The sequence below is a fragment of the Podarcis vaucheri genome (genome assembly GCF_965113315.1).
Source record: "Podarcis vaucheri genome assembly, chromosome: 4".
NCBI lineage: Eukaryota > Metazoa > Chordata > Lepidosauria > Squamata > Lacertidae > Podarcis > Podarcis vaucheri.
In genome coordinates this window covers 16,498,668-16,516,385 of record NC_138762.1, presented here as the reverse complement: position 1 = coordinate 16,516,385, position 17,718 = coordinate 16,498,668, and the positions used below count along the sequence as shown (strand labels likewise).

General features: G+C 46.5%; 1 protein-coding gene and 1 long non-coding RNA gene across 4 annotated transcripts in view; both read left to right on the top strand.

Moving 5' to 3' along the window:
* LOC309530691 overlaps positions 1–17,718 on the top strand; it is a 228,983-nt gene that overhangs the window by 108,367 nt on the left and 102,898 nt on the right. The window lies entirely within an intron of this gene.
* The window catches only part of NOX4 (NADPH oxidase 4), a 104,587-nt gene that overhangs the window by 28,888 nt on the left and 57,981 nt on the right, over positions 1–17,718 (top strand). For all 3 annotated transcript variants that reach the window (XM_082219354.1, XM_082219353.1, XM_082219352.1), the window contains exons 7-11: positions 2,563–2,635; positions 4,451–4,531; positions 11,514–11,736; positions 12,413–12,580; positions 14,415–14,477. In XM_082219354.1, coding sequence (XP_082075480.1) covers positions 2,563–2,635; positions 4,451–4,531; positions 11,514–11,736; positions 12,413–12,580; positions 14,415–14,477 — 608 coding nt within the window. The remainder of the gene's footprint in view (positions 1–2,562; positions 2,636–4,450; positions 4,532–11,513; positions 11,737–12,412; positions 12,581–14,414; positions 14,478–17,718) is intronic.

The following is a 17,718-nucleotide window of genomic DNA, read 5'->3' as shown; positions in this document are numbered from 1 at the left end:
CTTTCTTCACTCCCTCTCCTGCAGGCTTAAACAAGGGGGTTTCAGTAGTTATAAATGAAGGAAATTTAGACTTTTTAAATGACTTTCCAGGCTTTAGCTTACAAGGTTTTTGCTTCAGTCTATATACAAAAAGCGGAAGGCGGATTTCCTGTTTTGAACCTTCCCGCTTCGGTGCCAAATTAAGATATTTCTTGATCCAATTTTCCGTTTCTACTCACGGGTACTTGTTTTAAATCCAATTGTCCACAGGAAAAAGTCAGCGCTCTCTGACAATGGCTATGCGGCTTCACTCCGTGAAAGTAGCAATCAGTTCGCAGCACCGCGCCGCTCACCCCACTTCACTCCGGAACCCCGAAATGGGGTTCCCCATGAGTAGGGGGGCACTCCTGGTGCCCTGCCAAACCCCACATTCCCAGGCTTCCTCCGCCTGGGATTTCTAGCGGGTCCCCACCTTCGCTGCGGCGGGAAGACCCAGTTTCCACGGAGCCAGTTCCTCCAGTCGGAGGAACTCCACCATTCGCTGATGGCGCTAACCCGGAAGTCTTTGTCTTGTCTTTTTAACTCTGATTTTTTTAAAAAAATAAATAAATAAAAAATCACAGTAACGTTTGTTCCATTGTTCCAAAGATGTGACACATAATTGCTCCATACAGAAGATGGAGTCACAGTGTCTTTTTGCTACATATATAGAACAGAAAGTTTGCATCTTTCAAAAAATAATAATAATAATAATCTTCATTCTGTTGAATGGTCATGGACCATTCCTAGACATAGTTACTAGGAAGAAAGTCCCCCTGGGTTCATTATAACTTGCTCTCAGGGGTTAGTTACATAGGATTGGAGGCCTGTCCACACACAGGCAGGCAAAAACTTAAATTTAACTAATGCAATAAATAATAACAGGGCTGGTTTCCCCAATTCCAACCCCTCCGTATTTTGGAAATTAGACTTTTGTTCCCATTTGCAGATTATGTGGAAGACAGACCTGAGTTGTTTGACCCTTTAGTTCTCCTTCCCCTCCTATAAAAACTACACAAGACACTCTCGTTTAAAGTTTAAAGAACATATAGCTTTTTCTTAGTGTACTTGCAGTTCCAGATTAATCTTCCCTGGAGGTTTTTAAGCAGAGGTTGGATGGCCATCAGTCATGGATGCTTTAGCTGAGATTCCTGCATTGCAAGGGGGTTGGACTAGATGACCCTTGGTGCCTTCCAACTCTAGAATTTTATGATTCTATGATATATACAATGCAGGTGGATGCTTCTCTTAAACAGGTCAAACTGTTACAGGCTAACATTTATAGGCTGACTAAGGCTGGATCTAGGGACGCGGGTGGCTCTGTGGGTTAAACCACAGAGCCCAGGACTTGCCAATCAGAAGGTCGGCGTTTCAAAGCACCGCAAAGGGGTGAGCTCCTGTTGCTCGGTCCCTGCTCCTGCCAACCTAGCAGTTCGAAAGCACGTCAAAGTGCAAGTAGATAAATAGGTACCGCTCCGGCGGGAAGGTAAACGGCATTTCCATGCACTGCTCTGGTTCGCCAGAAGCGGCTTAGTTATGTTGGCCACATGACCTGAAAGCTGTACTCTGGCTCCCTCGGCCAGTAAAGTGAGATGAGCGCCGCAACCCTAGGGTCGGTCACGACTGGACCTAATGGTCAGGGGTCCCTTTACCTTTACCTTAAGGCTGGATCTAGACATCTAAAAAAAGCATTTCAGGAAAATACGTTATAAACTTCATACAGTGGTACCTTGGGTTACAGATGCTTCAGGTTACAGACGCTTCAGGTTACAGACTCCGCTAACCCAGAAATAGTACCTCGGGTTAAGAACTTTGCTTCAGGATGAGAACAGGAATCGTGCGTAGGCAGCGGGAGGCCCCAGTGGCTAAAGTGGTACCTCAGGTTAAGAACAGTTTCAGGTTAAGAACGGACCTCCGGAATGAATTAAGTTCTTAACCAGAGGTAGCACTGTAATGGGAAATTATGTTCCTGTAGGACAGAACTCTATAGCGTCATCTGGTGTCACCGTGTTATAATGAATTTAAAACACTTTTTAATTTTTTTTTACTAATGTAGTTGGGTTATTAATGCAGCACAACACAAAATACACCTGCTGTTCTAGCTGTTAAAACTCACAAGACTGTTAATCACTGAACCGACTGAAATAGCTGTTCGACCTCAAAGGGTTCTACAGCCCTTTCAAACATTAACCTTTTACACATGCATTTTGGATGCTAACATCCCACACTGATAAAGTTCTGACCACTCCTGCAGTAGAGATACTGCCAGTTTCTACCGTGGTAGATAACCCAACCAGAACGGCATAAGCTGACTAGGACCAATTGCAACCAAGAAAGCTTATAATACCTCCCTGGGGAGAGAACATTCTGTAAGCAAGGAGCCACCACTGAAAAGGCCCTTTCTCGTGTCAACACCCTCCACAAAGAGTATACACAGAGAAGAGTCTGATATGATGAATGGCTTTTGTTTTTTTTAAGCAGTGCTAAGACTGGTGTACTTTCCCCCAATGCAACCTATGACCACCGTTCTTATTTCTTTTTCAGTTCCTGGATTAACTGGGGTTCTTATGGTGTTGGTGCTCTTCCTAATGTCTACAGCCTCTACTTATGCCATTAGGTAATTTTTTATTTTTTATTTAATCTGACCAAATGACTCTTAGTGTAGTGAGTACAGCTGTGTATACTCAACATTATTTTCTGTGTTTATTCCACATCGAGATCTCGCTTTTATTTTCCTACCAAGTCCACCCACAATCTGGACCTGTTTCATATTTTATACCCCTGTTTAGGGAAGCTTTTAATGTTTGATGTATTATGGTATTTTAATATTTGGTTGGAAGCCGCCCAGAGTGGTTGGGGAAGCCCAGCCAGATGGGCGGGGCATAAATAAATAAATAAATAATAATAATAATAATAATAATAATAATAATAATAATAATAATTATTATTATTATTAAAGCGCCTTTTCCTAAACAAGTTTCATGCCGGAAAGGAAAGCTCAGTGCAGATTGAGTCTGCGTTTCCACCCCCGGCGTGTCCTTCTGAAAATGGATGGAGGTGATCCTAGCACTGAAAGGTTTATCCACACCTGCAGAACTGCATTGTGGGTGGGTATATTGCCATTGCCACTTCCTTCTTCCTTCAGCTGGGACATAGAATCATAGAATCATAGAGTTGGAAGAGACCACAAGGGCCATCGAGTCCAACCCCCTGCCAAGCAGGAAACACCTTCAGAGCACTCCTGACATATGGTTGTCAAGCCTCTGCTTAAAGACCTCCAAAGGAGGAGACTCCACCACACTCCGTGGCAGCAAATTCCACTGTCGAACAGCTCTTACTGTCAGGAAGTTCTTCCTAATGTTTAGGTGGAATCTTCTTTCTTGTAGTTTGGATCCATTGCTCTGTGTCCGCTTCTCTGGAGCAGCAGAAAACAACCTTTCTCCCTCCTCTATGTGACATCCTTTGATATCTTTGAACATGGCTATCATATCACCCCTTAACCTCCTCTTCTCCAGGCTAAACATGCCCAGCTCCCTTAGCCGTTCCTCATAAGGCATCGTTTCCAGGCCTTTGACCATTTTGGTTGCCCTCTTCTGGACACGTTCCAGTTTGTCAGTGTCCTTCTTGAACTGTGGTTCCCAGAACTGGACACATTACTCCAGGGGAGGTCTGACATGTGCTGGGAGGAAAAGGCATGGGTAAGCAGGGGCAGCCTGGCCTGTTTCGCCCCCTGAGGTGAAACAGGAAGGTGCCATCCTGCATTCATGCCACCCCCACTGAGGCATCACTTACCAGGATTGTGCGACCATAACTTCTGGGTATAATAAATTGGGCAGCTCCCAATTTATTATGTATTTCTCCATCCACTCTGGGCAGCTCCCAACAGAATATTAAAAACATAATAAAAAAACAACCAGACGTTAAAAACTTCCCTAAACAGGGCTGCCTTCAGATGTCCTCTAAAAGTCAGGTAGTTGTTTATTTCCTTGACATCTGATGGGAAGGCGTTCCTCAGGGCGGGCACCACCACCGAGAAGGCCCTCTGCTTGGTTCCCTGTAACCTCACTTCTCGCAGTGAGGGAACTGCCAGAAGACCCCTGGAGCTGGACCTCAGTGTCCGGGTAGAACGATGGAGGTGGAGACGCTCCTTCAGGTATACTGGGCTGAGGCCTTCTTCCTTTCCCTCTCCTAGTCCAGTCTTTCAGCGATCTAGATCATGCTCACTTTTTTTTTTTTGGCACCATCTCCCCTGCAAGTAAACAAAATCTGTTTTTGCTTGTTCCGGATTTAAAAATAAAAATAAAAATCTAGGATGTATCCAGATTTAAGTTGAGCAGCAACTACTTGGAATATGGCCTCCTCAGCATAAGTGACTTCAACAATGCAAAATGCTTTGATTGCCTAACATTTAATTGTACTTTGTTCCTTTCAGGGTTTCTGATTATGACATCTTCTGGTACACCCACAACCTCTTTTTTGTCTTCTACTTTCTGCTGATGCTGCATGTTTCTGGGTAAGTTATTGCCCCTGCTGATGAAGCCCAGCCACAGAAGCATGCCATAAAAACTGAAGCACGCCAGGGCAGGACAGGACAGACAAAACCGCAGCTCTGGAGCTGTGTGAATTTAGCAGATTTCAAAGGAATGTTTTGAAATGAAGATGAGTTCAGCACCCATGCTATGGGCACTGGTGGTGAGACTTTACTACTGGTTTTGAAGTCATGGGACTAAGATACAATGTTGGTTTTAATGAGGAAACAAGCTGGGAGAGAAGGCTTGAACGCAAATGGAGGAAAGATCCGAATGAATGCAACTGAACCCTGGTAAGGGCTCATTATCCAGCCTGCCTAGTGGCAGTGAAGGCCATTGCATCCTCATTATGTCGCCTGGTAGAGCTTTTCTGAGAGATCTGCATTGGCTCCCGGTACGTTTCTGAGCACAATTCAGAGTGTTGGTGCTGACCTTTAAAGCTCTGAACGGCCTCGGTCCTGTATACCTGAAGGAGCGTCTCCACCCCCATTGTTCAGCCTGGACACTGAGGTCCACCTCCGAGGGCCTTCTGGCAGTTCCCTCATTGTGAGAAGTGAGGTTACAGGGAACCAGACAGAGGGCCTTCTCGGCAGTGGCACCCGCCCTGTGGAACGCCCTCCTTCAGATGTAAAGGAAATACGCAGCTATCCTATCTTTAAAAGACATCTGAAGGTAGCCCTGTTTAGGGAAGTTTTTAATATTTAATGCTGTATTGATTGGGAGCCGCTCAGAGTGGCTGGGGAAAATCAACCAGATGGGCAGGATATAAATAAATTATTATTATTATTATTATTATTATTATTATTATTATTATTATTTTCTGGGTTTTATGAAGCCTTTTACAGGCTGGCCCAAAGGAGGTGATAGAACCAATGGTAGCTCGCTGTGACTTGTTTGCAAAGCATTTTGAGGATAAAATTACTTGCATTCACCAAGACCTTGAATCTGCTGTTATAGCAGATGAATCTCATGGGGTGTCCAGAGCACAGTCTAGTCCTGTTGTGTTGGATGAGTTTCAGTTGGTAAGGCTTGAGGATGTGGACAAGGTGCGTGGATCAGTCAGAGTGACCACTTACCCTCTAGACCAGCCTTTCTCAACCTGTGGGTCCCCAGATGTTGTTGAACTACAACTCCCATCACCCCTAGCTAGCAAGGCCAGAGCCCAGGGATGATGGGAGTTGTAGTCCAACAACATCTGGGGACTCACAGGTTGAGAACCACTGCTCTATACTGTTGTCCCTCTTGGCTGATAAAAAACAGCAAGGAGGGAACAGCTGGCTGGGCCAGGGAGGTGATCAATGCCTTTTTACAAGACGAGGTGGCCCTTGTCTGTTTGAAGGAGGCGGTTTGAGCATATTACACTAATTCTGGTCTGACTGCACTGGGTACCAGTTAGTTCCTGGGCCCAATTCAAAGTTCTGGTTTTGACCTATAAAGCCTCAAACAGCTCAGGACTACAATACTTCAAGGACTTCCTCTTTCCATATGGACCTACCTGGCCCCTGAGATCATCTTCTGAGTCCCTTCTCAGTGTGCTTCCTCCTAGCAGGATCTGGGTGAAAACTAAGGGTAAATAGAAAAACAGACCGGGCAGGATTCACGTGCATGTAGACATATTAAGTAAAAGGTGTTGGCTCACCTGTGTTTCAAGGAATGATTCCTGACATACAAGCTAAGGAGGGTCATTTTTAAATTATTTGTCCATGTATGTCTTGTCCAAAATATCCTTAGTAATTATAAAGGCCAGAGTACAGTCATACCTCAGGTTGAATATGCTTCATGTTGAGTACATTTGAGTTGCGGTCCGTGGCAACCCGGAAGTAACAGAGCACATTACTTCCGGGTTTCGCCGCTTGCGCATGCGCAGATGCTCAAAATGACATCACGTGCATGCACAGAAGCAGCAAAAAATGACGTGCGCGTGCGCAGACGTCCCGTTGCTAGTTACGTTTGCTTCTGGATGCAAACAGGGCTCCGGAACGGATCCTGTTCAAATCCGGAGGTAACACTGTATCTATATTTTGGGGGAGGGGTGAGTTTCTAATCCTTAAAGCTGTAAAGTTATGCCTCAAAACTTGTGATCATTGTGAGTGAAGTCTCTCAAACTGGCAGGATTTCCAGTGGATGGGGCTCTCTGCATAGCTCTTTGCCTCTCCCATGGCTAAGAAGAGTACAATGAACTGATGTGCAAATAAACAGATCACATGGGTTTGCACAATGTAGGCCACATGCAAAACATTAGTTCCGCCCCCCTCCTATCCCAGCTTGGTACATGTAAGCTCCGTCAAGACATCTAGCCTAAAACTGCCTTGACTCCACTTGTTCTCCTTGACATCTTTTTTTGGCTGTTTGAAAGCATCCTTCAGCATCCTATGTCATACATTCCGTCCTCTTTTGATATTTTTGCAGTTTGCCTCTGGGTCCTCTGAACCCTGGAATGGTACCCCCCCAATGTTCCCATGTTCTCTCACTTTGCTGTTTTGGTTTCTGAAAAACAAAAAAGTGCAATGGGTGACTAATGTTTGGTCCGAGCCTAAACAGGCTGGTCCTCTGAGTTTAGCCAACATTAGCCAAGCTGGCCAGGGCCCAGACACATGCTCTCAATCAATGACATAGCAGACGTTGGAGTTATGGGAGCCTCTGGGACCACGTCCTCAGCTGGTGTTAATCACCTTTGTTCTCTTTGCTGCGATGGAGTTTTGCCAGTTGCCAGTTGCTCTGCCTGGATAAATGGCCTATACGTTGATGGCTGAGTCATTGCCACAACAAGAGCCAGATGGGCAAAACACTTCCTAAGACTTCATCTGCTCAGGCTTTGATCTAGTGCAGAACCGCCGGAGGAAAATGAATACTTGGCCATCGAGAGTGTGGAAGGGGAGCAGTTAGTGGATCTGCAATGAAGTTTGGATGGGGAGCAAGTTTGTAACAATACTTCCCCCTCCTCCCTCCCCATGGAGAAGCAAGTTGATTTCTTCAGTTGAGGTTGGGGAAATGTGTAATCCCATGTGAGATCAGGGATCTGTGCTATTCTCAGACCATTGAGCCACCTAGCCAAGAAGAAAGAAGAAGAGTTTGGATTTGATATCCCGCTTTATCACTACCCAAAAGAGTCTCAAAGCGGCTAACATTCTCCTTTCCCTTCCTCCCCCACAACAAACACTCTGTGAGGTGAGTGGGGCTGAGAGACTTCAGAGAAGTGTGACTAGCCCAAGGTCACCCAGCAGCTGCATGTGGAGGAGCGGAGACACGAACCCGGTTCACCAGATTACCACTCTTAACCACTACACCACATTGGCTCTTAGGCAACCAAGACTCCTCCATGTGAGGAGAGGTTGCAGTGTTTGAGTTTAGAGAACAGACGACATGATACTAATTTATAAAATTATTCATGGTGAAGAGAAAGTGGAGAGGGAAAAGTTTTTCTCCATCTCTCAAAGCACTGGAACTGATGGACCACCAGTGAAGCTGAATTTTGAAAGATTCAGGACAGATTTTTTTTTTTTTTGGGGGGGGGAGAACTTCTTCACATAGCACATAGTTAAACCATGGGACTCTCACGCACAAGGGGCAGTGATGGCCACCAACTTGGAAGGTTAGACAAATTCATGGAGGAGAGGGCTACTAATGGCCGCTTGCCATGATGGCTATGTTGTGGCTTCACAGTTGGAGGCAGTATGCCTCTGAACACCAGTTCCTAGAAGCCACAGGAAGGGAGAGTGCTCTGGTTCTCAGGTCTTTGCTTGCAGGTTTCCTAAGGATGTCTGATTGGTCACTGTGAGAAGACAATACTAAATTAGATCCAGTAGGCTCTTCTTGTGTTCTTAGGGACGTGGGTGGTGCTGTGGTCTAAACCATGGAGCCTCTTGGGCTTGCCGATCAGAAGGTCGGCGGTTCGATTCCACAGGACGGGGGGAGCTCCCGTTGCTCTGTCCCAGATTCTGCCAGTCTATCAGTTCAAAAGCATGCCAGCGCAAGTACCGTATTTTTCGTTCTATAGGACACACATTTCCCCCTCCAAAAATTAAGGGGAAATGTGTGTACGTCCTATAGAGCGAATGCAGGCTGCGCCGCTAAGCCCAAAGCCAGAACAGGAAGACGGAGCACTGCGGAGCGCTCCGTCTCGCTGCTCTAGCTTGGGGACGGTGCCTTCACCCCACTGTCCTGCAGAAGCTAGCAAGGCTGTTCCCAAGCCAGAACAGTGAGACGGAGGGCTCCGTCTCACTGCTCTAGCTTGGGGATGGCTGCGCGCAAACCTCTGTAGGGCAGCGGGGCGCTGCGCTCCAAAGGCTTCAGGGATCTTTGAGGCTGGCGGTGGGGGGAAGCAGCGCTTCCCCCCACCGCCAGCCCCACAAGCTCTGGTGAATGTACCTTGAACGCACCTTGTTTTAGAGGGGGAGAACAAGGGGAAAAAAATTTCTGTTCTCCCCCTCCTATGGTCTGGTGCGTCCTATGGTCCGGTGCGTCCAATGGAGCGAAAAATACGGTAGATAAATAGGTACCACTGCAGCAGGAAGGTAAACAGCGTTTCTGTGCGCTCTGGTTTCCGTCATGGTGTCCCGTTGCGTCAGAAGCAATTTAGTCATGCTGGCCACATGACCCAGAAAGCTGTCTGTGGACAAACGGTGGCTCCCTCAGCTTGAAAGCAAGATGAGCGCTGCAACCCCATAGTCGCCCTTGACTGGACTTAATTGTCCAGGGACCCTTTACCTTTACTTTTTTAAAACCTCTTGTGTTTTTATTGTCTTCACTCATTGGTCAAAGCTCTCCACGATTGCAGACAGTGGATATTCCAAGCCCTGCCTACAGATATCCGATGACTGAACCTGGGATTTGTATGCCACTGTACCACCCCAAATTTGGTCTCTTTACTCTTGCAATTTTCAAGGTTAAGGAGGCTGCAAAGAGATCTTTTCCTGGAAATCAAATAACATGGAAATATCCCGTTCCTGAAAGGACATGGACCAACTTCTATGCCCGCTCAATGGGGAGCAAATCTTGTTTGCTAGAGGTGATCTGTGATATGAGTGGCTGCTGTGTTCGAGATCAACAGCCAATATGTGTCCTTAAATCCTTAAATACAAACCCGAGCTTTCCTTCAATCGTTTTGCAAGTCGAGTCATTCACAAGGCCTGGATAATATGTGTGTACCTGAGGTTTTGGGGAGGACCATTGCTCAATGGTAAAGTACCTGTCTTGAATTCAGACTGCTCCAGCTTCAATCTTTGGCAACTCCAAACAAGCCTGGGAGAGAACCTTGTTTGCTGACCATTGTGAGCTAGATGGATCATTGGTCTGGCTTGGTTTAAGACAGCTTCCTAGGTTCCTTTCCCAAGCCCCCTCCTCACAATTCCATTAATGTACACAAACTAGAGTATGCTACTAACAGCACACCACAGAGAAAATATATCCATGATTACTTAGCCTGGTTCTCACGGGTATTCTGGGGGAAACAAAATGGCACCCGCAAGCCATGGAGCCGGAGGAGCACCCAGGAGTTTTGACCCCATGTCTCCCTCCTGATTTTGTGAATGAGAATGCAAAATTAGGAGAGGGATTTCAGCCCAGCACTAAGCAGAGCTACTGTATTTTTGGCACTTTTAGGTATAGTCTCATAAGTCAGTGCTGGTGACAAAAATGAATAATGTAGCACTGCTTCTGCTGTCAAGTGCTTTGTGTGCTTCTAAATTTGCAATAATATATTGTATACCTTGGCAGAGAATCAGGGCATTAGTAGATGATTCACTACAACGTGTCCCTTTCAGAAGAGTATGTCTTGTGTATATACTTCTGTATCTGAAAAAGGTTTTCATTTTCCTTCCTAAGTCAGCTATTTCCTTTCCATTCTTTTATTTTTATTGTGTTTACTGCAACAAAACAAAAGTTAGAAAACTTATTTGATTGTACGAAACAGAAGCCAAACAGAAGAATGTTTGCTTTTGAGTTATCCCCTCCCACCTTAGGAGGGATCACACAGGATGTAGTTTGTTACATTTCTCCAGCGTCGCTCAACATCTACAAAGAGTGTTGATTATTATATGCAATAACATCTATTGGAAAAAGAGGGGAACCCATAGAAATTCCTTACCTTGGCACCTCACTATTCTTAACTATTCATGTGTGTTTTGTGGGCAGAACTGGATTTCCTTGTATTGCCCCCTGCACCACTTTTGATTCCTAATTGTGTCTTCAAATCCCCTTCATTTTAATATAAATGCAAATCTGAAACCAATAAAGGACCAGGGCTCTCAGGCATATTATTTCTGCAAAGGCCAGTATTGGCCTTGTTTCAATAGAAGACAGGTTATTTCCCTTCCTTTCTCTCCCGCTGAAGCATAATATGCCGCTAACCATAAAATTAATAGAAGGACAGGATTGTTCCCTAAAGAATTGATATTATCTCTCTGTTCTAAGGTGGCTTCTGCTGATGGCTGATTTTCTGAGCTGAGGGCTTAGGTCAGGGGTCGGCAAACTAAGGCCTGGGGCCCGAATGTGGCCCGCCAGGCTCGTTAATCCCGCACACGAACTTTGTGGACCCTACCATCCGCTCGGTCAGCCCCCGCGCTAAACCGGTGCGGCGCGGGGGCCTTGCCACGTGGGGACTGACTTCCGTGACGCTGGCGCGGCTTCAGATTGGCCACAGGAAGCTCCTACAGCCAATCCGAAGCCACGGACGCCTCTGGGCAACGCCCCTTCCTTCCGGCTGAGATGGCCAAGATCCGAGCGGGAGGAAGTGGCGGCAGCAAGGAGGCTGCCTCCGCCGCCCAGGCCAGCGGAGTGGGGGAACAGGTGTAGAGTGTACTGAGGATGTGGATCACACAGGAAACTGCAAGATATGCATGGCTTATGATGATTAAGGTTGTACATTTTGATCAGTTATTTTCTGCTCATCAGAACTTCAGATGGGGAGAAATTCAAATTTTTAAAAGGAGAACAAAACAAAACGTTTCTCTCTTTGTATTTCTCTAGAGGAGTTCTGAAATACCAAATTAATTTAAAGGAGCACCCGCCAGGGTGTTTGAACCCTAATGCAACAATTCAGGAGGACAGGCAATTTGCGCCTGGTTTTGAAAAGCTGCCGTCTGAAAATGCCCTGGAACCTCTCCCTGGAGGGTTGTTGGAGCTGGAACCACTTCTTCAAAGCAGCTTTGTGTGCACTGAGGAACCGAAGTTTCAAGCCCATTTCCCTGAGGTTTGTATGAACATCTTCGCTGTATTTTGCTCCTGGTAGTGAGGAAACCAATTGGCTTTGCTGATGTGAAAACACGGAATGTTCATAAACATTCCAACTGCTCGGGGAAAAAAAGCTGTTTTCAGATAAGTTTGAGGGAATGAGAAATTGTCATTTAGGCCAAGATTTCAAACTTGCACATGTGTGCCTTTGTGGTTCTGTTTGAGGTCTGAGGAGATGGTTTGGAAGAAAAAACAGAGGTACTAAGGGGCATACAAGCCAGAGGCAATCTGGCTAAAAGAAGTCTGCTGCAACGTTTAATCAGTGAACAGGGATTGCTGCACTAAAACAGCTGACGAAAGGTTGTCAGTTAAACTAAAGGTTGTTGGACTAAATGTCTTTTGTTAGCAGACTTTTTAAAGTTTTATTTTCAATGCAGGTATTTACATTTATTTGCAAGTTCTAAGCACAATTCTAATTGGGGACTTCCCTCTTTTCTCTGCAAGAGATGGTAATGCCTCTTCTAATATGAAGTGTTTTACTGTGACGGCAGTGTTGTGCTTAGAGTGCCAGAGAAGGCCTGAGTGGACCCAGATTCAAATCTGTGACTCCATGGAGGCACATCTGGGTTTTGAATACTGGCTTACTAGTCAGTGTTTTGGCTTACAAGACTTTGGTCATGTCCCCCACTTTTCAGACATGGCTCTGGATCTCTGGACCGTTGTGTTTGTACTGTGCTGAAAGGCTTTACCGCTACATCTGTAGTAGCAATAAGCCTGTCACGATAACTGCGGCCATCAGCCACCCCTGCGATGTCCTTGAGGTGCGGATGGTGAAGGAGGACTTCAAAGCGAGACCTGGACAGGTGAGCTAATGGATTCTATTCCTGGCCCCTGAACTCTTGTGTCCTGAACATAAGAAGAGCCTGCTAGGTCAATGTTCTCACATGCCTCTGGGAAATTGGCAAGCAGGAACTGAACTCAAGAGCATTTCCCACTCCTCTGGCTTCCAGGAACTGTATTTCACAGCATTGCTGCCTCCAACTGTGGAGGCAGAGAATGGCCATCATGGTTAGTAGACATTGATTGCCTTATCCTCTTTGAATTTGTCTAATCTCCTTCGAAAGCCACCCACGTCAGTGACAGTCATTGCTTCCTGGAGGTACAAGTCCCAGAGTTTAGCACTGCACGGTGTGAAAAAAATACTTTGTTTTGTCATCTCCTGAATCCTTCAGGGAAAGAGCCAGTGTGGTGTAGTGGTTAAGAGCGGTAGACTTGTAATCTGGTGAACCAGGTTCGCTTCCCTGCTCCTCCGCATGCAGCTGCTGGGTGACCTTGGGCTAGTCACACTTCTTTGAAGTCTCTCAGCCCCACGTGTTTGTTGTGGGAGAGGAAGGGAAAGGAGAATGTTAGCTGCTTTGAGACTCCTTTGGGTAGTGATAAAGCGGGATATCAAATCCAAACTCCTCCTCCTCCTCCTCCTCCATCTTTGTTAGATATCCACAAGGTTTACTATTATATGCAACAGAAAATGCAGGAGAGTGGGGTAGGAGCAGAAACTGGAATTAAGGTTAGGCCGCAAACCCAATCCATGTGTTCTCAGAGAGAGCCAAACTCAGTAAAAACAAAGATCCGAAAGCAGACAGTGTATAAGGGCATAAGAGCCCTGTTGGATCAGGCCAGGGGTCCGTCTTGGCTAACGCCCTGTTTCCGAGCGTGCCAACCAGGAGCTTCTGGGAAGACAATAGGCAAGGCAAGAAGACTATCTCTTCCCAGCAACTGGTATTTGCTGGGTTGGGACCCATTTACACTATACAGTGGATGCTCAGGTTGTGAACATGATCCGTGCGGAATGCACGTTTGCAACCTGCAGCATCCGCAACCTGCAACAGCACATCTGCACATGCATGGGTTCCGATTTGGCGCTTCTGTGCATGCACAACCACCGAAACCTGGAAGTAACCCATTCTGGTACTTTCGGGTTTCGGCGGTCTGTAACCCAAAAAAACACAACCTGAAGCGTCTGTAACCTGAGCTATGACTGTACATCATCTATGACAGATGGCACACAACCTCTGCTTGAAAACCTGCAAGGTGGGAGTGTCCCCAAGCTCTGTAGGGAGACCGTTCCATTGTTGAACATCTCTTTCTTGATGCAAATGCATCAGCAGAGCCAATTCCATACTCCTGCTCCAAAAATCAAATGCCGCTTGATGATCCCACCAGGTGGAAATTTGTGACTGAGCACTTCCAACATTTAAATCGTTATCTCTGAATAAATTTTGTTAGGCCTAGCTGCACCATAGCAGCAGTTTATACTGGGCTGCTTGTATTGATAGACTCAGCGATGGACCTTTGGTTTTTTTTTTGCCACATTTGGATAATAAAATCCAATGATAATCATGTTGCAAACACCCACCCCACAAACTCCAGTGCCAAATACCGCTAGAAACATCAGCCACTTAATAAGACAACAGCTTGAGAGAAAGCAATTGGAGTGGGCACGTTATGTATGAATGCTTAAAAGGAACTATGCTGCAACAAAGCAATTTACAAATGAGGTCAGAGGAATAAAATCCGCAGAGCTAAAATAAACAGGGTTGAGGAGTTTGATTGGGAGGCTGAGTTTCTGGAGGGAAGTGGGGAAGACTTACTGCATATTAGAAGCAGCATCTCTAAGAGACCTCTTTGCCATTTCAGTACATCATTCTGCATTGTCCCAGCGTGTCATCAGTAGAAAGCCACCCGTTCACCCTAACGCTGGTAAGGAATATCTTTTAATATTTGTGCTATTAGTATTTGCTTTCTACGCATCTTCGGCAGACGAATGCTCCTATATTTTCCTTTGTCAAATTTGCTGGTTCATTTTTGTACCCCATCACTGATTAGAACATTGTTGCCGTTGTTTCTCAGAGGTGTTTGCATGCACCATCTTCTTGCAATCCTCACAATAGCACTGTAATGCAGGACAGTATTTTCTCCTCCTCCCTCCCCTCCTGGGGATGAGCCTGAACATGGGGTCTCTGCTGTCAATTAACATGGTGGCTTTAGGAAATAGGTGAGATTCAACACGGATGGAACCGCATTGTGCTACACTAGAATCATATCCAGGTGTGCCCTACCTGAGTCCTGGGCAGGATCTACACAGACCTGTTTAACGTCATTAGAACGGTATTACCTATATTGTTCTAAAACATCACAGGGTGTACTTATAAAAAGAAAGCTTTTTTTTTTTAACCTTTGTTTCTTTCGTTAAAATTCTCTCTCGCTATTACCAGTTGCTGGTTGCTATGCAACACCCTGTGGTGTCGCATTTTTATAATTCATTATGAACGTTAAAAGTAGGATGCCATGTGTCCATATGGTTATCAAAACCCTTCCTTAACGTTAAAAGCCATGAGTGTAGATTCGTCCCTGGTGAGTGGTTGAAGAATGAGTGGCACAATAGCAGTGTCCCAACTCACATGACATGGCTGTGATAGTTTGACAGCCTTGCAGGCAGTGGTGGAGGGTGTCCATTGGGACAAGTAGTAGTAGTAGTAGTAGTAATAATATGCCACCCACCTGACTGGGTTGCCCCAGCTACTCTGGGTGTCTTGCAACAAATATTAAAAACACAATAAAACACCAACCATTTAAAGAATCCCTGTACCATTTAAAGCCTTCCGATGTCTTCTAAAAGTCATGTACAGTGGTACCTCGGATTACATATGCTTCAGGTTTCAGATTGCGCTAACCCATAAATATTACCTCGGGTTAAGAACTTTGCTTCATGATGAGAACAGAAATCATGCTTTGGCGGCACAGCGGCAGCAGGAGGCCCCATTAGCTAAAGTGGTGCTTCAGGTTAAGAACACTTTCAGGTTAAGAACGGACCTCCGGATCGAATTAATTACTTAACCCAAGATACCACTGTAGTTGTTTATTTCCTTGACATCTGACAGGAGGGTGTTCCACAGGGTGGCGTTAATACTGAGAAGGCCCTCCCTCTACCTGGTTCCCTGTAACCTCACTTCTTGCAGTGAGGGAACCGCCAGAAGGCCCTCGGAGCTGGATCTCAGTGTCCGAGCTGAACAATGGGGGCGGAGACGCTCCTTCAGGTATACAGGGCCGAAGACGCTCCATTTGGATAATTTGTACTTCTGTTCTTCAGCCAAAAGGTCTCCTGGAGCAGCTTACATCCAATCAAAATGAGACAATCCTTAGCCACAGGCTCACAACCTAAAAAGGATACGTCCCTTGAGAGATGCAAGCCTTGTCATTCCCTCTCTGAGGATGGCCAGCTGATTCCGCAGTCCGTACCATCTATTGCACTACAGTACAGTGGTGCCTCGCAAGACGAAATTAATCCGTTCTGCGAGTTTCTTCGTCTTGCGGATTCTTTCGTCTTGCGAAGCACGGATGCACCCTGGTACTGCATTATAATGGGATAGCGGGCAAAGCACAAAGCGGGTCGCTCCCCAGCAGGAGGAGTTTCCCCAGCCTGGAGGATCTGTTGCCGGGAAGAGGCAAAGACACGCCCTCCCACCTCCCCACGAAAACAGCCCCCCTTCCTCTGTCGCCAAGCCTTGCCACGTCTTTGCTCCGCCAAACTGCGTCCCACATCAAAGCCCCAGCCCGCTCCTCTCCCTCTCTCTCCACGAGGTGCCAAAGGAAGTTTGAGCCTAGGAACCAAGGGCGGACGCACGAAGCGCCCGGCGCGGACTCTCCCTTGCTCCCCCATTACCTTGTGCCACGCCGCCGGGCTCCCCACAGTCTCGGCAGCTGCTTTCGGCTTCTTCCCACCCCCGCAAAGGCGCCTTCGCGGCGGCCCAAGCGCAGTGGATGCCTCCTCCTCCTCCTTTGTCCCGCCTCCTCCTGCCTTCGTGCAGTTAGGGCAAAATGGAGCAGCCACGTGGGGAGGGGGAGAGAGAGAGAGAGGCAGAGGCGGCGGCGGCCCAGAGACCCAGCCAGATCCGCTGGATCCCAGTCCACCTGCCTCCTCTGTGCCCTCTCCAGAAGAGGATCCCTCTGGAAAAGGTAGGTTGCTCCCTCGCTCGCTCCCTGCCAGCCCAGTTCCCGCTTCAAAAGGAAACAAACTCGCAAGACTTTTTCGTTTTGCGAAGCAAGCCCATATTCGTCTTACGAAGCACCTCAAAAACCGCAAAACCCTTTCGTCTTGCGAGTTTTTCGTCTTCCGAGGCATTCGTCTTGCGGGGCACCACTGTAGTAGGAGTCAATGCTTGGGGAAGAGAAGCCTAAATGTGTCGCTGGAATTCTGAACTCCTACTTTGTATTTCTGGCAAGACTGTGAGCCTCTTAATTGCGTGTCTCCTACTCGTGAACAAAATACAATTTTGTTGTTTTTAATGGCATTCCAGTGACGGGGAAACTTCTAACCCTTTTTTTTTTGCTCAGCCAAAGGAATGGACAGAAATTTTCCTTTAAAAAAATTCTAGGTCGTGTTGTGCCTGGGGCTGCTCTTTTGCCTAGAGATGTGTATGTGTGAGTGCCTCTTGCTTGGAGGGTAATGTGAGACTTGGGGCTGCGCTTATAGAAAATGTAGGCAATATATTAATACTGTTGTCTGCCTCCCCTCCTGCTCCTGTTTGACCTACTTGTGCTGACTAAGTAGCAACACTGGCAGCTTGAGGATTTTTGCCGGCTTTCTCAGCATACTTTTGTTTTTCTTGTATCCCCCTATTTCCCCCCTGGAAATGATGTGATGCTGACTCAGTCTCTCTGCCATCTCCAGCATGGCACTCTTTGGATGCTGCCTGCAACTGAATCATAGAATCATAGAATCCTAGAGTTGGAAGAGACCACAAGGGCCATCGAGTCCAACCCCCTGCCAAGCAGGAAACACCATCAGAGCACTCCTGACATATGGTTGTCAAGCCTCTGCTTAAAGACCTCCAAAGAAGGAGACTCCACCACACTCCTTGGCAGCAAATTCCACTGTCGAACAGCTCTTACTGACAGGAAGTTCTTCCTAATGTTTAGGTGGAATCTTCTTTCTTGTAGT